General features: G+C 46.1%; 1 protein-coding gene across 4 annotated transcripts in view; it reads left to right on the top strand.

The window, feature by feature from the left end:
* The window catches only part of LOC142571809 (insulin-like growth factor 1 receptor), a 216,552-nt gene that overhangs the window by 140,634 nt on the left and 54,375 nt on the right, over positions 1 to 21,543 (top strand). For all 4 annotated transcript variants that reach the window (XM_075680435.1, XM_075680437.1, XM_075680438.1 and 1 more), the window contains 11 exons: positions 2,629 to 2,873; positions 3,798 to 4,083; positions 4,590 to 4,777; positions 5,553 to 5,724; positions 8,993 to 9,091; positions 13,776 to 13,923; positions 14,470 to 14,690; positions 16,524 to 16,659; positions 16,820 to 16,873; positions 18,123 to 18,286; positions 18,443 to 18,622. In XM_075680435.1, coding sequence (XP_075536550.1) covers positions 2,629 to 2,873; positions 3,798 to 4,083; positions 4,590 to 4,777; positions 5,553 to 5,724; positions 8,993 to 9,091; positions 13,776 to 13,923; positions 14,470 to 14,690; positions 16,524 to 16,659; positions 16,820 to 16,873; positions 18,123 to 18,286; positions 18,443 to 18,622 — 1,893 coding nt within the window. The remainder of the gene's footprint in view (positions 1 to 2,628; positions 2,874 to 3,797; positions 4,084 to 4,589; positions 4,778 to 5,552; positions 5,725 to 8,992; positions 9,092 to 13,775; positions 13,924 to 14,469; positions 14,691 to 16,523; positions 16,660 to 16,819; positions 16,874 to 18,122; positions 18,287 to 18,442; positions 18,623 to 21,543) is intronic.

The raw sequence follows: 21,543 nt of genomic DNA on the forward strand, positions 1-21,543 counted from the left end.
GGGCATTGCCAAGTTTCTACATGCAGCCTTGTATACAGCTTAGAAAAAAAGAAATTGATAGAAATAACAGGAACATTTTCTCTTCTACAGTCATCTACAAATATTGCAAACCTGCTTGCAAATTAAGGCGTAAAAATGTCTATAGTGCTGTCTTGTCGTGTCCACAACTTTTTTGTGGAAATGCACGTGTTGCTTTACGAGTTGCCACACTGTGGCGGCCAAGTTTCTCATTCTGTTGTATCACAGTGCCCGAATTCATTGGGTCCAGCCGACTTAAATGTGCAACACAATCATGGGGACTGATGAGTTTGCGGTGTCTGACAGATCGGGTCAACTTTCTGGACTGTCTGTGTGTTGGCACTCCTTTCCTTACAGGCAGCCTTTGAGGTAATCTGCCTTGGTTGGCAGCCAAGTGTTGGTGACACAGAGAAAGGCTCTGGGCCTGCCTGTGGCGTGGGCAACTGGCATCTCTTGGGGGGAGTTAAATTTAGAGCACTGTGTCACAGAGCCAAAAGCTCCCGTCATGCTTGCTTAAATGTCCTTTGTCTAGCTCGGTGCATGCTTCTCATCTTGTTGTGACTTTATATTTCCTTGTTGCTCTCGTGCTTCTTGATGAGGGATTTTGATGACACATCAGGGCATCCTGCTGTTATGACTGGTGTGGTGCACCCTTTGCCAAGCCTGTCTCAGAGTGCCTGAAGGTGTAGGGTATTGTAAACTGTGCAGAAGACTGGGTGGTTTTGTTCTACTGTTGACCCCTGCTATATCTTTTCTTTTTCTTTTTTTTTTTAACAAATTGCTCTTTGTTGAGAATCTTCCTGGAAAACACGTGTCTGACACAAGAGGGCTGGCATTTGCGCAGTCATGTTGGTTTGAAGACTCGCTGCCAAGTTCCTTTTGTAAAGCACTTACTCATTTCCGCTTGCCTGTGCAATTTGTTTCTTTCAGTTCAGGGCGGTGACCCAGCATAGCAACAGGCCCATCATTTATGTCCGAGCTGTAGCGAATTCTGGAAAATTAATTGTGAAGGTGTTGCGTTTGAAAATTAAATATGACACCGAGGTACTCTGCATGTTGCTGGTGGCATTTGTTTTTTATAGTGGTGCACGTATAAAGGATCATATGGTTTCTTACATAAATACACTTTGATGTAAACATAAGCTTGTCAACACATTTACTATTGCTTCGCCATTCAAAAGACAGTTATTGCCTATCTATGGTCCTAGGCTCACCTTAGAACATGCAGAAAAAGAAAAGCTTGTAGACAGCATTGTAATGGATTTATTTTCATTTTGTGGCTTTTGACACCAACAATTTGACGATGGCCTTTATGGTTAGATTTACCCAAAGGTCTGTCAGTAACTAGAAGGTTAAAGAAACTAGCTGGAAGGCACATAATGCTATTCGTCATATTTTTTTCTTATGTTTTGTCTAGTTTGATGCTTTAATGGAAACAAAAACCTGCTCCGATTGTCCTCCGTTTGCCTCCTTGCATTAATATTCTTTCCCTCGCATGTTTCTTAAGCTGTCGCCTTTAAAATAGCAGGACGCCTCACAAAGCTAGGGTAAAAATTAGAGGCACATCACCAATGAGGACTGTCTGTTGACAGAAAAGTGAAATGTCTGCTAAAGTACAGCATTTGTCTACTTTGTGTTCAAACAATCTCATGCTGTACTGTGCACTCTTAAACAAATGTAGTACACCCTTTGGGTCATATCTTGCCATACAACAATAATTGTCATCTGATTTGCTTGTGTTTCCTTTCTTGAAAACGCTGTGCTCGCAACTTTCCTGTCGAGAATGCTCTATCCTGCTGATAGCATGCATGCCGTTTGTGATTTGGAAGTACCGAGCTCACAGCGTTAAAGAAAGAAAATGCAGACAAGCCAGATGACTATTTTTGTGTGGCAAGATACGACCCAAAGGGCATAATTTTGTTTAAGAGTGTATGACACTACATCAGCAATTTCAGAGGCCAGGCTCTGCTGTGCACTACTGCCTTCTTTGGATCAAGCAGTTGCATGGAGAGGGTGCCACAGTCCAATTGGAGAGGTGCCACAGTATCATTTAAAACATTTAAGTACACAGCAGAAGTATAAAACAAATGGGTTTGGTACCCTGCTCAACCACCCCGTTGCAAGAGTGATGCCCTTATCACCAGCATTACTACAACTGTCATCAATAATGCAAATAACAAGAGCACTGTAAACAACGACCATAAAAAAGCTTGCAAGCCGACTCTCATGCACTGTGGCAACCCGTACTGTAATGATAGTATAAGCATGCAGAGCCATCCAGTGCTTGGACACACACCTTATATTGTTATTATATATATATATATCTCAGGATGGGAGTAAACGAAACAAAGGAATAGCCCATATCTCTGTATGTTTTGCTGTTGTTAGTGACAGAAAAAGAACACTGGAAACATAGTTGTACCAGCTCAAATTGTAGCATGCGTTCGTTGTCGTGGCTGTTTGTTGCCGTCTGTTTTCCTGCACATGCATAAGAGACAGCACACTGTTTTAAGTAGTGGAATGATGAGCAAGAAAGTCCAGACGATCGTGGAAGCCAAGTGCTCGATAGCTACTTTCCTAAGGCAGCGATCCATCACTGGTGTGTTGCAGTATGTGGCCACATCGAGGTGCGCAACTGGGTGAGCAGCCTAGTGACACAGTTGGGCAACTGCTCAGTGGTGGAAGGCTCACTCATGGTCATGCTGACGCGTCCGAACGAAGTCTGGGCAAACGTGAGCTTCCCCCACCTGACGGAGATCACAGGATTCCTGTTCTTCTACCGAGCCATGGGACTTCAGTCGCTGGGACGGCTGTTCCCAAACCTGGCTGTCATCCGGGGAAATCAGCTGTTTGAGGTACCCACTCTTTTCTTTTCTTCATTGATTTATTTACTCACTTGTTCATTTCTATTGCAGTCTCTACAAGAAATTTAGCCGAGTGTAAATATAAGCATATACAACCAGGAGTAGAAGTCTAAATATCTTTTTAACTGAACTGCTTTGCAGTGCAATATTATGGTCTATAGCTTTTATTGCTTATAGGAATGCAAATATGAGTGAACATAGTCTTTGTCACTTCACTGTAAACTGCCTAGCGCTATTTGGGATAATAATTGCACATGTTTATGTAGTAGTAACAGTTTATTGTGGCATTTTGGACATTTCAATAGCTGCAGAGAAAGCAGCTACAACCTGCTGTCAAAAATCTTGTCTGAAAGTCTTAAAGGTAACACTGAGAGGCAACAACACCTCACCTACCCCTCACCCCTGTGTTGCACTTACTCTAGAGTTTCCTACAAAAGTTACTAGAGGGAGCGCTGGTGGCTATGATTGTTCAGCTACCATGGGAATGACGGGCTTGTACATGGATTTGTCTAATCTTCATGCTTGTGGCTTCAGGCATTCTTGTGGGATTATTACATGCTGCATTTGAAATTTTCAAGCAATCATCTTTTTCTTGAAGGCAATAAGACTGCATGCACAATCAAGGAAGATTTTTCCATTTTTAGCACAATATTTTGTTTGAAAATGATCAACTTGCAATGTCACAAAGTCATTTGAAGCCTGGAAGACAAAGTTTAGGCAAATCCCATGTACAGCCCATCATTCCCACGCTGGCTGAACCACCACACATGAAGCTCCCATTGGCAATAGTGCCCGAGCTCCCTCAACTAATTTTTGTGGGAAGCACTTCCATTCCAATACATCACTGTGAGGTTTACGAGTACAGTGTGTGATGGATTAAAGGCTAAGCTGCATTGCCTGTCTCTGTGGCTCCAGAATTATGCCCTGGTGGTATACGAAGTGGAGTCGCTGGTGGAGCTGGGACTGTCGCGGCTGACGGACATCCAGAGGGGGGCTGTGCGCGTTGAGAAGAACCCCAACCTGTGCCACGCAAATACGGTGGACTGGAACCGTATAGCTCCGCATGCGGCTGACGTCCACCACATTGTGGACAACCGGGACCCCACGGAGTGCACGCCCTGTCCCGAGCACTGCCCCTTCAGAGATGGTCGGGTGGGCGTGGGCAGCCGCCTCTGCTGGAACCGTGAGCGGTGTCAGAAAGGTGAGTCTTTATTCTTGTGGAATACTTCTGTTAATATCCTCATGAACACCATTCGCAAGAAATTCAGGTTTTTGGTATGTTAATATCCTCATGAACACCATTCGCAAGAAATTCAGGCTTGTTGGTACAGTTGCCTTATCCAAAACATTATTTGAGTGCAGAACAAATTATAACAACAAGAAAAGTAGAAGCGAACAGCACAGATTGCTATATTTAACTCCCCTGAACAGAATCTTGACTCTCCTGATCTAGATATAGGTTCGTCAATGCTTGCAGGTGATTGACATCATATTCTAACAGTGCAACCAATACACTGTTGTGAGTAGCATTGGGGCTAAGTTGCAACAAAATTTAGCTATCAGAGAGGAAAGCTTCATAATGAAGGATATTCTATTGCAGTTAATCAAGAATATTTCAAATGTTCTAAGATGCCAAGGTGCGTAAATGATGGTCAGCAACTAAGCAAGCGCACCATCGTCATGTCTCCTACAATTCTTGTGTTGCAGTGTGCCCTTCAATTTGCGACCGGAACCACACCACCTGTGACAATGAGGCCGGCACGCGCTGCTGCGACCCCAAGTGCCTTGGTGGCTGTGGTGCTGGCTCAGAACGGGAGCTGTCAGTCTGCACAGCCTGCCTGCACTATACCTATGAGAATGGCTGTGTCAACACCTGTCCACCAAATACTTATGTGGTGAGTAAGCAGAGGCTTTGTGTGTTTGCTTCTTGTGCTCGAAATACTAAGATTCCTTCAAAGATGCAAAACAGTATATTCCACTGCCATTTCCATTATGCTTGTCTTACAAATGTGCTTGGACTCAAGATTGTGATTCCAATATGCTGCTTTGACCAGCATTAATGGCACCTTTATTCTTGTTATCACCATCTCCATCCTCCTTTTGTTCCTTTTTCCCTTCCTCCACGGCAGAGTAGCAGGTTAGAAGGACATAAGCTCAGTGTAACCCATCTGCCTTTCTGTAAATAATTTGCCTCCTCCTTCTGACACATACTGCTGACTTGGGATGTTGTTATGTGCCAATGAAATGCATGCTGGTGATATTGCAGTGTGTATCAAATTGTTTGTGCTGGTGTGCAATGCTTGCTGAATTTTCTGTAGCAGTTGCCATCACAATCCCAGTGTGCACGCAACTTTTCTCTTCTTATGTTCTATAAGAGCTTACAGTGGCCTCTGAGATCTATGGAACTTACGTGTAAACCATGAATCTCACAGGCGACATGCTCTCCCATCATTGCATGTTACAAAGAGAGTGAAAATGATTTTTAAAGAAATTCACGAGCAGGCTACCATGCAGTTTGTCATTGTATTGTGATTGAAAAGTACAAACTGTTCTGCCATCTGTCCATGGTGCATAGGGCCCTACGAATGCGACAATGGTGTATTAAGTACTTGGGCTGTGTTGGTCTGGTGGTTGAATTCATTTGCTTAAATTCATGTTGATTGGCTGCAGTTCATGGGACGCCGCTGTGTGGATGAGGCATACTGTCGACGCCAAGAGGCGACAGTGGAAGGGACCATCTGGACCTTCATTCCCTTCAATGGTTCCTGTACGCTTGAGTGCCCACCCAACTATGTCCGTGAGGGCCAAACATGTCGCCAATGCCACGGAATTTGTCCCAAAGGTAAATTGTACTTCTTTTGTACATCCTAGTGTTCACGTCCCATCATTCATGTCCGGTCTTTAGGAAGAAGTTAGTACCACAGGTACAACTGTCTCTTCATTCATTTGTGAAACACTGTCCAGAATGCACGATGGGACAGTGATCACCAACCAGATCGTCATCATCATCATTTGTTACCTTTAAAGACCTTTTTAATTAAGGGAGAAGCAAACACATTAGTAAAACACAAGTGTCACCACTATAAACAAAAATAAAACAGCAACGGTGAACTTGGAACCTATCATGGACTCGTAGATTTTGTGATTGGTGGTGCGGCCTATCCTGCGTGGTATCACTACTTGAATACCGCAAAATTAGCGTGCCAAAGCTATGGTAAGGCTAGTCAGACACAGGTAGATCTGCCAATTGGAATGTCAGCCTGCCAACACTGAATCAAGTTGAAGTGTGCTAAAAAGCATCTTTCGATGATTCAGTCTTGCTTCCGCTATGTCACAGGTTTGATCACTCTGCTGAGATTGCAGCCATAAAAAGAAACATTTTTTGATGCGAAAGCATCAAATGGCCCATTGAGCAAAAAAGCTGACAGCGTCTGTAACAGCGAAAAAAAGACGGCACCAAACTTCGCATTGGCTGTGACGCCACATCATGAGCATGCAAGGCACATTCATGACGCTGGCTCACGCTTGCTGGCTCAAGCCTGGAAAGGGAACACCTGCTGCCGCGTTATTGCATGAGGGGAGAGGGCATCGCCGTGATGCCACATTACCCTTGCTCTTGCTCTCGGAAGTCTATGTTATTCGGGGGTTCCTCGTCTGCGCAAGCTCTCACCTGCATTCTAACTGCACATCGGTACGGCCGAATAAAAATGCGCCGACATGTCAATGTGCCGACTCGCCTGTGAGGAGTTGATAACACGGAGGACGGCTCAGCAGCATTCAATTGGACATTAATGCTTCTGCATTCACAACTCGCAAAAGGCACTTAGGTGTCATCCGATTTCTTTCTTTCTTTCTTTCTTCTTTAGCATCTTTAGGTGTTTTCATAGTGTAGCTGTAGCACCGTGGGCCCACTTGGCGAACAATGCAGAATGCCTAGCATAACTTGAGTTCTAAGCTTTAAGGTAAAACAGACTGATCTCTATTTTTAAATTATAAACTGAGCACCACTCTCACATAAACAAAAACAACTTGCAGTCGAACTTTGAATTGAATAACTCATACTTGCGGCTGCAAGATTTCTAAAATTGGAAATGTAGTTGAAATGGTAGTTTCCTATGTTTCATTAGGGCAAGAGCAATCGTTCTGGTTGCCGTGTTGTGAACAAACATTTCTTTACTAATGTCTAATCAATCAATAGTTGTGTGATTGAACGTGTTGGAACTGCCATCATATTTTTATGCAAAAGCATCAAATGGCCCATTGGCTGCGATGCTACATCACAAGCGCGTGAGGTGCGCTTGTGATGCTGGTTCACGCTTGCTGGCTCGAGCCTCGACAGAGCAGAGCGGGCGAAAGGGACCAATCATTGCCCCAGTATTGTGTGTCGGGAGAGGGCATCACCGTGATGTCACGTCACCCTTGCCCTCGGAAGCCTGTGTAATCCGCATGTTCCTTTTCCGTCCAAGCTCTCATGCACGTTCTAACTGCACTTCGGTAAGGCCAAATCAAAACACACCGAGCATTTCAATGCACTCACATGCCCACGAGGAGTTCATCATTCGAAGGACCACTCAGCGGCGTTCACTTGGACATTAATGCTTTTGCATTTACAACTCATAAGAAGTGCTTAGGTGTCCTCGGTATTTCTTTTGTTGTCATGTGAGTAGTATGATGTAAAGCACATGTGTAATCGTTGTGAGTTAAAGGGAGTGACAAACAGTTTTTGGGGTACCCATTTTTTTAATGCAGTGGTCAGAGAGTCTAATCATGAAGTGGGAATGCAGAAAACGCTGTGAAACATTCTTTATCAGAATTTTTCTTTCTGCAGTGAGGATGTAGGTGTCCACTGGAAGCTTGCTGAGAATGGTCATAGGCGTGTGTGATAGCGATTATACACCGATACTAATGGCAGCCAAATGACAAGTGTGGCCATAGCTGCGAGAAAGTATTATTTTGCTTATCAAGTCAGTGTTCCTGCGATTAATATTTTCCTAAGTGTTAAAGTATTTCTGTGATAGTAGCTACATGTTTTCATGGTTTCCTGTCCAAGTGCTTTGATATTTAACCAGTCAAAAAGAAACCGATCGGATTGAAAGCGAAACAACGCTTTCACACGTGATAAGCTGTTCAGCGTGTTGCTGTAGCCATGCGTGTGCTTTTAATTTCTGAAGCAGAGAATAAAGCGCAAGTGTCTAATAATATACCAACTGCTATTTTAAGCAATAATTAGACTGCACTTAGTAACAGTTCAGTTACGTACAGTAATCTCATAGACTACATTGTTCAGAGACAGTCCATGGCGTCCATTCTAGCGCACCTTGACAATAGACCATTGTCAGTTGCAACCATTTTCACATATCGCCGACTGAAGTCATCGCAGCTGAAGGCGACGAAGGGACTACTTCGGTTTATGAAGGATACGGGCTTGGACAAGCGGCCGTGACAGTGATGTCACGTACCGCACAAGAGTGACAGACTGTAACCAACGATGTGTGTGCCGTGTTATGTGCCCTCTATCTCTTCTCCCCATCTTTCATCCCCCCCATCCCGCTCCCATGTGTAGGGTAGCAAACCGGTTAGTTAAAACTGGTTAACCTCCCTGCCTTCCTTCTCCACTTTTTCCTTCCTTCCTTCCTTCCGTACCAAGGTTTCATCACCAGGCCTCTCCACTTACTGGCGTGTGAGACTTTATTATCCAATTTCACAGTATAATTCCTACTTAAGTTTCGAAGAGCGTGCCAGATTCTGTCACTATAAATCAAGGTCATTTCATTTCCATCAACGTCTCACAACACATTCTGGCCACTTGTCAGTCCCTTTGAGGGGAAGCACTGTGGGCAGTGTCAGTCACCCTATACAATTGGAACTTCATTATCACTAAGTTGCATCAGACACAAAAATACATTAATTCCATTCAATATTCATTATGAGCATACATTCATTACATGGTGATACCAGTGAGCTTTGGTTCATTATACATACATGATAATTTGTTATATCCACGTTTGTTATATTGAGGTCTGACTGTATCGCGCAACAATCTTGACTACCTATGGTTGCTGGCCGTGATGATCACTGTATTCCTCTCTTTCTTTTTGTCGTTTTCACAGTGTGCTCGAGTTTTCTGGTTGACAGCATTTCATCTGCCCAGAAGCTCAAGGGGTGCACGTACATCAACGGGTCACTGGTCATCCAGATTCGAGGAGGAGGTGAGTGCGCAATGAAAAGTATAAAAATTCGGCTCTATTTTCATCAGTTTTTGAGAATCGGCCTGTTGGCTAGTTGGTCTCCCTCTTCATTGCAGTCACGCACAAGTTAATCAAGCATGTATGCATACACATGTGGTCCGGGAGCACACATGCTCATGCATTCTGTTCTGCATCTCCGCACTGGGTCGGCTTGATCCGTCTTAGGTGACCTGGCCACCACTGGGTGCCCCTAGGGTCACCCAGTGGCGGCCAGGTTGCCTGTGAATTCCCAGGGATGGGAGTGCTGCGTCAGTTGCGCCATCTTGCACCAAAATACTAATTTCGAATGAAGTTGCCAAATTTAGTAGGATGTGCTTGTTCACTGGCAACCACACGGCCCGTAGACATGCATTGGCTAGCACTTCGCCCTGCAAATCAAGCCTGAGCAGCCCGTTTCAGCGTTGGCATCTTCAGAGTGTGGGTGTGGTGGCATAATTGTAACTAGGCACAGGAAAATGAAAACTGTTTTATGCTATACAATGCATTACGAATGTTTTATAAAAGTGTTACGCCTTTGCGTATATGTGGACCAGCTAAAGAATATTTGAACTGGAACTGGCAACGAAAGCCGCGTGAATGAATGAGGTCGTATAGTCTGCTTACTGTTTAGCTCATCGCTTTCGTTATACATTCTTGCACTCGGTATTGCTCCCTATTGGTGCATCTACACCGATTAATGGGCAAATGCCATGTGTGCAACATTCCAAATCTATTTCGCACATGTACCTTCTCCACTTACTGGGGTGATAGCGTGGCACGTTACCAAGTGACCCGCTTGCTTTTATGAAACTTCTTGGTCACAAATATCCAATGGCAACCGCAATCATCACTCAGATTTACACTCAGGCTGCACGATGTTCTTCCTGGCCACACCACACAAAGTCAAGCTGTTGCCCCATAAGAAGGAAGCCAAAAATTTAATGTTTCATATTTAGTCACAGATTCACAGACAGATTGTGGTCATAATGAAATGTCTGGCAAAACCTCAAACCTCAGAAATTTTGTTTGTGACAACAATATTCACGATGATATTTGCGCAGATTGAATGCAAAATTTGTAATAAACCATCGTACGGCACATAAAATATTGGTTGCTGTTTTACACTGGCTTTATGGTGCCTTTGGCGGAACCGCATATAAGCTAGAATATACAAGCTTACAATATTTACTCGATTCTTAGGCGCCCTCGATTGTAATGCGCACCCGTTTGCCGTGACCTAAAAAAAAGAAAAGTCCTTTACAGTACAGTGCACCTCATTCTTTCATACCAAAATACAGCTTTCTCTCATTTGGAAAGAACAAATGCTTACTCGCAATGCACTAAAGTTGCGATAAATAAAAGTAGAAGTTTCGCCCGAAAGGTGAAGCGTCGATTACGATAGCATATTAGTAGACAGTGTGGGGTCCTCTCACACCCGTGCTCTTGGGACAAAGGAACGACAGTACACACTAGTGCAAACAATCACAAGGGCATTTATTGCACCTTTCATAGATCAGTGCCTGCTAGCCGAGCTGCTATCCACAAAACATGCCGGTGGGCGCGCGACAAATCTAGAAGTCTGACTCACCGCGACCGGAAGCGAGCGAATATGTTCGCCCCATGCTGGATCCCAAGGCCTGGTCGTTCGCGTGTATGGTCACGCGAATCGTGGCGCGTTCGAGGGCGGCCACGCGAGGCGGTCTCGCAGGAGCATGGGTCGGCGCGCACGCGGGATACGTCCCCGCCGCGCGCCGACCCGACGGGCAAGAGGGTCGCTGCACGTGCGGCACGGCCGTCCCGCTTCCTGTCTCGAACCCAACAGCCCGAGCGCCTCGTCTCCCGACGCCCGAGTAACCCCGCAGCGGCGAGACGCTCGCGCCATCTCTCGCACCGCGCTTGTACCACCCGACCACCGCGGGCGCCAGGCCACGCGGCGGGCGAAGCCGCCCTGCAGGAGACGAGCCATGCGGGAAAACTAGATCTCAGGGGAGGCGTGAGAGTCACGCATCCCCACATCCCCCCAACCTTAAATCACTACATATTCCGGCGAGACATGTGACACGGTGTAACATCAAACTGTGCTTCGCAAACAAGGTAGAACATTAAACAGTGGTCGCGCCGAAGAAATGTCCGCACGCTGTCCATAACATGCGAGCCGACATTGTCCTTGGGTGCACCGCTGGCGTCCGCCGGTCACAGCAGCAGCTTTGCAGACTCGACGGCACGATGCCAGGCCAGAACTCCGGAGACGACGACGCAGTAGTCGGTACGAACAAGCGTCGCTCGCGCCGACGCGCCCTGCTGGGAAGAGCCGCCGTAGCTGTCGGTGACCGCCGGCTCTTTTGTCCGCCACCGAGGGTTGTGAGCTGGATGCAGGAGGCCGCCGAAGTCGCCGCGCCGAACTGGCCACAGCATCACCATCGCCCGGGGTGGCTCGATCGTAGTCCGGGGCAGCAGCAGACGATGTGCAGGTGACGGCAAACCAGGGGTGACTCCAATCACGCTGCGTAAACTCAACACACTCGGCAAACACTAAAGTAGTGCAAGGGAGAGGAATTATGCATGCGCATCGCCCACGTGGTACGATGTTCAACTCGGCTAGCAAAGATCGGGCAGCTACTCAGATGCTAAGTTCACGTGAACGAAGCTCGCTTTCTTGAGTCGAACGAGTAATTTCAGTTCGTGCGAGGCTAAATAGAATGAGGGAAGCGAATTGCAACACCTCAACGCCACGGTCCACCAGGTTGTGTCCCTCCACGTGCGACAGGCAGCTTCGTAAAGCCTTAGGCCTAAAGCGTCGCTACCCTGACAACAACCGGCATCCAAAAACAAAACCCAAAATGGGCGCAAAACAGGCAGCCGCGAGGAGACGTTAGCTCTGTGAGGTGGTCCTACTCCGCTCGGTGCACAAAGCATCCGAGTTGACGGCGCCCACCGTCCCAGACGGTGTCGGAGCGCCCGGTGCCAGGCCGCAATACCAGTCAGCCCGTAGTGGCACCCGTGGCCCGCGGCCACCCGGCTCCCAGAGCCGCGACTTCATCCGAGTCAAAGAGATAGAAGAAGCTATTTACATAAGAAATTCGGATCACCCACGAGGCTTCCGTACTCACTCGCTTCAGGCTTGCCACTGCTCTGCGGGCGCTCAGCCTCGCTCTCCCAGGATGCAGGCCACGTGGCTCTCGTACCGAAGAATGCCATTAAGAAAAAACACTTGCGAAAAGGCTTAGCATGTTGACATGTTCAAACACACTACCGCCACCATCACCTCGCTCAAGAAAGCACGCCGCCGACGCTAGCGATCAAAATTCACGCTAGGCCTACGCTTCGGTTCAAACAAAGGTCTCGAACGAAGCAAACTGTTAAAGCTATCGTCCGATGCCCCAAGAGTCCCACGTTGGGCAGCCAGATGTGGGGTCCTCTCACACCCGTGCTCTTGGGACAAAGGAACGACAGTACACACTAGTGCAAACAATCACAAGGGCATTTATTGCACCTTTCATAGATCAGTGCCTGCTAGCCGAGCTGCTATCCACAAAACATGCCGGTGGGCGCGCGACAAATCTAGAAGTCTGACTCACCGCGACCGGAAGCGAGCGAATATGTTCGCCCCATGCTGGATCCCAAGGCCTGGTCGTTCGCGTGTATGGTCACGCGAATCGTGGCGCGTTCGAGGGCGGCCACGCGAGGCGGTCTCGCAGGAGCATGGGTCGGCGCGCACGCGGGATACGTCCCCGCCGCGCGCCGACCCGACGGGCAAGAGGGTCGCTGCACGTGCGGCACGGCCGTCCTGCTTCCTGTCTCGAACCCAACAGCCCGAGCGCCTTGTCTCCCGACGCCCGAGTAACCCCGCAGCGGCGCGACGCTCGCGCCATCTCTCGCACCGCGCTTGTACCACCCGACCGCCGCGGGCGCCAGGCCACGCGGCGGGCGAAGCCGCCCTGCAGGAGACGAGCCATGCGGGAAAACTAGATCTCAGGGGAGGCGTGAGAGACACGCATCCCCACAACAGCTATACGAAAAGTGAGGATAGTAGTGTTATCGGCTCTATAAACTCTTAAACATTCGCTTACTAACTACCATGAAAACCAGCGCATAATACAAGGTTTTTCCCTATTATTAGCGTCTGAAAGTTTCGCCTCATACTATATGCGGATCCGAACAAAAATTTCAGTCAGAAATTTGGGCTAGAAGTTTTGGTTTCGTTATTGCTGCGTGGCTGTGGCTTGACTTCGTTATTGCTGTGTGGCTGTGGCTTGGCTTCCTTATTGCTGCGTGGCTGCGGCTTGATTTCATTATTGCTGCGGGACTACAGCATCGTTTCTTTATTGTTCAGCGCAGACCTTGGCAGCATGCATGTGAACCATGTTTCGTGAAGTGCATCTCTTTTTTATTCCGCATTCAAGGACCAAGATGTCTGGACTGAGGAAGCTGCTCCAAAGCTTCCTTAGTCACTTCCATCCCTTATTCAGAAGCACGTGGCCATTTGAGCTGAGCATTTTTAGGGAATTTCTCATTGCTTGATCAAACCACCTGTAATGTAGTATAGCACCTTCTAGTGTGTATTACGCCTGGTGTTCAGCATGACGTATAACTTTGGATTGTGCTAGGCCATCTTAGTTGAAACATTGAATCTGAGTAATTTCTTGTGTCATTTTTTTTTTTGCAGGGAACATAATGAGGGAACTGGAGGCCAATTTGGATATGATAGAGGAGATCAGAGACTACCTCAAGGTCACACGATCAAACCAACTCATCTCCCTGAACTTTCTGAAGAACCTTCGGATCATCCACGGCAAGGCGCTTGACCGAACATAGTGAGTGAGGTTTTCTTTGCTCCTCCTTATTTGAAAACACCAATACAGCTGGGTAGTAAAGAATACATTTTGCAGTAAAGTTACTGAAGTCTTTGGGATTGTTAGCACACGTGTGCAGTCCACTCTCATTTAGTGAATGGGTATGTATCGAATTAGAGTTGGCTATATAGAGCTCTTAAGAAGTTTTGTTGGAAATTTCAATAAAGCCTCATTATAACCATTACTTTTAGTCTTCCCACACAGCGAACATTGCATGCAGGGCAAGGGGTTACAGCATTTCAAGGAATTAAACAGACATGATAGATAGAGTTTAAAAACAGCTTACAGGCTGTTTGTTTTAAATTTATATTTGTTGAGTTCCTTTCGGCCTTTCTGTAAGACCCTTGTCATAGTTATAATGTATATCTAGCACCAAGCCGTGTTGTAGATAAATTTTTGATAGATTTGAATGTCAGGTTCTGCGCTGTACTTATGAATGTGTTTTGTATGAGCGAATTCGGTAGTTGCTAATTCAAGATTTTGCACTTTTTGTCTCGTCCTCCGCAGCTACTCTCTCATCGTCCTGGACAACCAGAACCTGCAGCTGCTCTGGGATTGGTCAAGTCGGCCGCCCAATCGCACGCTCACCCTGAGCCGTGGCAAGGTCTTCTTTCACATCAATCCCAAGCTGTGCATGAGTGAAATTGTGGAGCTGAAGAACCACACGACCATCACGGGGTGGAGCGACCACGACGTATCACCACACACCAACGGAGACCGGGCAGCATGTGAGCCTCTATATTGCACAAGGGAGAGCCTGTATGTGGGAAGATGCTTAGAGTTTCCAACATGAGTCACTAGAAATAACTGGGCCCTAGTGTCTATGTTAAGAAGGTATCCATAATGCATGCCTTCCAGAAGCGCTTGGATTTAAAGTGGACAGGAAGCATCATCCGGTCAGCAGTCGAGATAAGCGGGAGATGCTTGGAGTATTGGTGGAAAAAAAAAAAGCAGGAGAGAGGTTGATACGACCAGATCCGTTACAGGCATAGGTAGTAGTACAAGGGAGATAGAAAAAGTTTTGAGGAAGAGAAAACAGATTAAGTAGATGTATGCATAAAATGTTAAAATGAAAAGCATGTATAGCATATCTTATTAACTCAAGCAGGCTAGGGGACTATTGCTCACTGCCCATTTCAAAGGAGATGCTTATAAATAATAGTCATCATCATCATCATCATATGAGAGCTGCCAGTCTTGCAGTTTATTCAACACGAGAATGATGGGTATTCATAAGATTGGACTGAGCTTTGTCCTCTTGGCTTCAAACTTCTTTGTAAACTGGGCAAATTGGTCATTTTCAACAAAATATTGCATTGTAATTGCAACAATCCACAGTTTTTATGCATGTGCATGTGTTTAAGCATTGCTGCGCTTAGAACACAGTGAGTTATAAGTAACATCACTATAGAATGTCCAAAGCCACTAGCATGTAGATCGGACAAAATCATGCACTGCTGATCATTTCCTCAGTAGCTGAACGATCGCACTACCAAAGTTCCCTTTAGTAAATTCTTGTAGGAAACTCTTCCGGAAGACAGCGTTGGAAGGGGGTTCTGGTGGTTTCCATGTGTGTAAGCACTTTTTTGCATGCGAAGGTGTATAAACAGGAAGCAGAGGAAAGACGATGAAGGAGGCAATGTTGTCAGTGTGTACACCTAAGTGTGTGCAGTGGGTGTTGCCCGATGCGTGCTTCTTATACAGGGAAAATACATGGGAGAGAGGAGCACATGGTGTGTTGGGTGCTGAGGAAACCTTGTGTCTGCTGGATTTAGGTACGGCAGGCATAAAGAAAGAGTAGAAGTGCACATCACTCAGTCAGTTGTATGGTTTTGCAAGGTCAACAGGCACTTGATCAACTCTGAACTTTATTCCACGGCTTTGTCTGGCCATGACATTGGCCAGAAGTCCTTAAAATCTTGCTTAAACAGGCATGATATGTAGACAAGCCTTTTGAGAACTGAGTGTGACTTGATACACACTATCACTAGTATGGAACAGCCAGAAAAAGCCGGTTATGTAGTCACTGCATACTCAGAGACTTGTTCAGACGATGCTTTAGAGGCAGAAAGTAGCTGAGTAGATGTGGGGTGTATTGCCTGACGAATGTTAGTTAAGCTGAATTCCCGGGTATGTGATAGTTCGGGTATTTTTGTTTACTTTCTCATAGATGCAGTACACTTCTGGCTGAACACATGTCAGGATGAGCAAATTTTCAACATTCTTTCATGTCTGTGGTAAAGGGAGTCTAGCACAATTATGTGAACGAAGAAGGAAGCCCAACTGAATGTTCATGATTGAGCTCGCCTTGCCAACACTTGAGCAACAACATATCAACATATAGCCTTGAAAACCCTCAGCAGTGTTGAAGTATGTATAGCAGCCAGTGTTATCAGAAAGGTTGTGGGCATGTGTGCCGAAGGCAAGGCTTTACTGATTGAACACGCGTATCTCCTATATTTTTTGGACACTGCTCAAAACCTGCGATTGTGTGCAGTGCGTAGAATCGCAGAAATTGTTGGTTATTTTTATACGATGTTCGCTGCTGCTTTTTGTTGCAGGTGATGTTCACAGGATCAATGCCACACTTAGAAAAGTGGGCAACAAGTTTGCTGTTATCAATTGGTCCCTCCAATTCGAGCAAGAGATCTATGACAAACGGTCTCTTCTTGGCTACGTGGTGTACTATCGCGAGGCGTAAGTGTTGAATTCCTGCATTTTGGCCACGTGTTGGAGAAGCTCCCGCGTTTAGCTGTTACCGATGAACCATGCTTGATAACTTGTCACATGAGGAGTTTTAAATGAAGAATTTTCAGTGTCAGACAGTTTAGTTCACATGTTACCTCATTTTTTGCAGCCCGTTCCAAAACGTCACCCTCTATGATGGTCGGGATGCTTGCAAAGGAGATGTGTGAGTATGGCTGCTAGCCTCCTCCTTTTTGTAATACTGTTTCGGTAATTTGAAGTCTAAGCTGATTGGCAGCTTTGGATTGATGTCACATTTAGATTTCGAAATGTTTGTGTTAGACAGAAATGGACTAAACGCAAACATTGAATCAATTTATATTGTTTTGTATTGCCCTTCTACAAACCGCAAAATTTGTTTCTTGTTGAAGATGACAAAGTTACAGTGAAAATAGCTATGCAAGGAGCCATACAATCATGCCCGCAATTGTGCCCGCAAGCTAGAATTCCTGTGTGCGTAATGCCAGTGGTCTCTAAAGCCGTACTCTGTTGGACTCTACTGTCTGCTTTGAGTTGGAGGCTGCACATGAAGGGCAATAGTATTGATTGAGGTGTGTGAACTGGGTGCATCAGTGAGTTCTTTCATGTGTTCCAAATTTAATAAAATCGGCACAAACTGCATTTTAAGGTGCAAGCCTTAAATGGCTCATGGGTTGAAAAATCCATTGTCCGGCGTTTTTGAAAAATTGACCTTAAGGTGTTGTGGCACCAAAATTCAGTGGCACCAAAATTGACAGTGCCACCCACGACCATTGGTAAGACTCGAATCCATGACGTTTGGTGGGGGTTGAACCCATGGCCATTGGTGGGAATCAAACCCATGACCTTTGGTGTTAATTAAGGCAAAGTTAATTAAAGCACTCGAGCCTATAACCTTTGGTGGGAGTCGAACCCTCGACCTTCGATGGCACCAAAAGTTAGTGGCACCAAAATTGGTGGTGCCACCATTGATGGTCAAGCCCACGACCTTTGGTGGAAGTCGAAGACACGACCTTTGGTATTAATTAAGGCGAAGTTAGTTAAGGTACAGTTCACTAGGATAGTTCTAATTAGGGCACTCAAACCCACAACGTTTTGTGGGAGAAAACAAGTGACAGAAAGTAGCAACACATTCGAATGAGAATGTCAAGTAATTTAGTGAATGTCTCGAGAGCATGCAGGCTATCACTTTCATCCTCTTTAGTGTATGCTAAAATGACTGTCATCTTTTTTTTCCTTTTCTTTTTTCTATTGAAACTTGACTTATTGCGTTCCTTATTGTCAGCAGCTGACTGCTGTTTACGATTCATAAATGGGTCATGTTACTTCATGGGACAATAGTGGCACCGATTCTTATCTATGTTCTTGGATGTATGCCTTGTTGCAGCTTTTCTTTAGATGTTTTTAACTGTTCATTCTTTCTTACTGTACTTCAGGTGGAAGATGGTTGATGCAGACGTAGGTGTTGATGTCCAGATCATTGCACACCTCAAGCCATTCACACAGTACGCTGTCTATGTCAAGGCCTACACGCTGTTCACAACAACCTCAACACAAGGAGCACAGAGCGAAATCTTTTACTTCAAGACCCTTCCTGCATGTGAGTAGAGTTCTTAATCACAATGCCCGCCATAATACTGAACAAAAATTTGGTTCCTTGCTTTTTTAAACATGCATTGCATGGTGCATATCTTTAGCTGTTACATTTGTCGCCCCACTAAACTGCATCACTGTTCTTGTCCCTGTTGCATTTCAGCTCCAAGCCAGCCACAGGACTTAAAGGCACATCCTGCTAAAGACTCGAAACTGCTCATCAGCTGGGTACCGCCAAAGTACCCTAATGGGGACGTCCGGTACTACCGGGTGGTGGGCATAGCCCAGCCCAGTGCTCCTCAACACCAGTACTTGGGCGAGAGCCGAGACTATTGCATCGACCGTGAGTAGTACAATCTTTAGGAGGGTTAGCTGTTGGACTAGTTGGCACATATTTCTAAAATAAACAACAGCGCAAGGAATGGGACAGGAAAGTGTGGCAAACACAGCACTCTGTTTGTCCCACTTTGCTGTCCTGTCCCTTGCGCTGTTTTTGATTTAGAAATGGTACATAAATGGCCGTTACAGGGTCTTTTCAGTAGTGCAGTCGCCGACCATTTATTCGAACCTAACGGGGACTGTGAAAATGTCCGAATAAACAGATGTTAAAAAAAGCAGATTAAAAAGAAAACAGAAATCCTTCATTTCCATGCACTTATTCGGGCTCGGCAGTAGGCTTGAAGAAATCGTGAACGCGCCATTGCACGCTGTGCCGTTTACGCGCAGTCAGATAAGCCGGAATCTCGAAGAGGGTCGTATGGTCACCATAGGCAGCTGAAAGCACAATCACTGCTTGTACACGCTCCGTATGCGACGGCAGCGTAGCACATGGTGCGTCATCTTCAGACTCGGAGTCATCGTCCGGCGGTGCAGCAGAAACCTGACGAATGATCTCGCCGTCGTCAAGTTCTGCGCATGTCAGTACAGCAGTGTCAGCACCTGTGAAACTGTCAAATGTGACGGTGTCCGGAATCGCAATGCAACCATTGCGCAGGTCTCGGCAGAACAATTCGGCGTCAGTAGGGAGCACATCGGAAGGCAGCAAATCCTAGGCCTCCCGGCACCTGCTTGCCGGCATTCCCCAGTGCAGTCTGCGTGGGCACTGTCGGCGCCATTAGACACTTGACGCAATGTTTCCGTATGCCGCGTTGGATCACCGCAACCTCGACACAGTACACAAAGCAAACATCACCACGCTGTCACGCTGACACCAGTCGCACAAACAAAAAACGTGGCCTACTTGCAGCGTCGCGCACGAAGAAACAAATCAGCTGCTGGATTGTCTTGGCATGGCTTACTAAGCTGAGGCCGGAACTGCTATAGCCACAAACCAGGCAGAAACGATGATAGTGAGTGGGGATTTGCAGTAGCGCCACTTCGTGGGGCAGCAAGGAGGCTCCGTTCAAAACAAAAATGGCATTCAGCAAATTGAACCGTGCGCCGGTCAGAGTCGGTGCATGGTGCTCTCGAACGAGTTGGCTCAAGGAGTGTCCGAAAAATCAGACGAGAGGTTGCAAGGTGTTCGAACTTTCACCAGTTGTTATACATTATGGTCTATGGGGAGAACGGTGGTGCTGCAAAGCATACCAAATAATCGAGCATGTCCGAATTTTTGGGGTCCGAAAAATCAGTCGGCGACTGTACTCATTAATGTTAAAGAGGCCCTGAACCACTTTTTATCAAAGTCGAGAAATGCATTTGAAGTTAAAATCGACTTTTGCATAAATACTTTGCTGCAAAAAGTACTTCAATGCGTTGGTGCTTCCATTCATTCTTCACTGACTTGCACTGCGAAGGCTATGGCAGAGTGGGGTGTGCCCACAATGCTTCACTTACTGAATGTCACCCTAGTGTATAGTTCAAAATTGATTTTAGACGTTCATCTAGACTTCCGATTTTAGCGCCTACAACATGCCAAGCGCGATTGTCCTCAGTGAGCTGCAGTGCGTTCAGCCATCAGACTCGTCACAGCACCTTGTGGCGACCGCGGTATTTACGCTACATAGCAGACCACAGCTACATGCAACTGCAGTGCGTAGGCACAGCTTTTGCTTTGTGCACCACAGGGCTTGAGTATGTGCTCACGCTCATACGCTCCAGTCTGGCCATGCTGCGTTGTGTGGACTAGATTTGTCCTGCACCAGATTGACCAGCGGATAGCATCCACATCCAACTTGTGCATTTTGAAGTGCTCTGAGTAGCTCAATATGAAGCAGAGTCTGCCAAGGCGTCTCACCAAGAGCGGCCAGGAGGGAACGTATGCTCACAAGCATGCATGTGGTCTGACGTTAAGTTTCACATGGCTTGTGAAGCTAGTTGAGTGTTCTAAACTAGTCGAAATTAGTGAGACTCGACGGCTATGACACCGATAAGCACGGTGGCTAAAGTTTAATTCCTACATGGATGACTGCGGCCGAGCGTGAGCAGACAATTTGTAGGCTTCTGACGGAAGTACGTAATTTTTATCGAAATTCAACAGCAGATTTTCGCTTACTTAAAGCAGTTCATTAAGCTGCGTCAATTAAGATACACAGTAATAGTAGGAAGAAGCGCACTGATCTAAACAGCCGTCTTGATCGATGTCAGCTATTAGCCAATAGCAGCTGCAAATGGGACTCTGATATATTGTGAAATAAAGAGTCCAGAAAATAGTGAGGAGCAGGCTTCTGTTGAAAAGAGTGCGTTTGAGAAAAACATTAATTCAGACTCCGCTTGCGAGCTCCACGTACCGCGGATGACTGCAAGATTTGGCTGAAATGTTCACATCAGCGCATGCTATCTGAGGACTGCGTTTTTCCACCAAGCCCATTGGGTGGTTCAGGACTGCTTTAATGTAAGCATGTAGGTAAATATGCCAGAGGTTGAAATAAACACCTCTTCCTTAGGACAGATGACTAGGTTAACTGTTTCACTGATGACAAATGAATGCTCAAATGAATGCTCAAATGAATTTTTGACATTGGTTGAAACTCTGTGTTCAACCAAAAAAGAGTAGTTCAGAAGCCTACAGCAAGGTTTCAGTCGTGATTTAATAAGTATGTCATATATTTTGAATGAGTAAAAGCATTTGGGCTCTCAATGGGGGAGGAAAAAGAATGTTGGGAACGGCAGTTTTGACATTCCCTCTGGTACAAAGAACTTTTGTGGCAGCGCTCTTGTACGTTGTGTTATCTGAGATTCCGAAGCAGTAGGCTGTAACGCACAGCAATACAGTGAAAGCCAGCCAGCATTTCACGCCGCCAACACTTGGATTTTGTCTGAAAT

The sequence above is a fragment of the Dermacentor variabilis genome, chromosome 2, assembly GCF_050947875.1.
Source record: "Dermacentor variabilis isolate Ectoservices chromosome 2, ASM5094787v1, whole genome shotgun sequence".
In the NCBI taxonomy this organism is placed as follows: Eukaryota; Metazoa; Arthropoda; class Arachnida; order Ixodida; family Ixodidae; genus Dermacentor; species Dermacentor variabilis.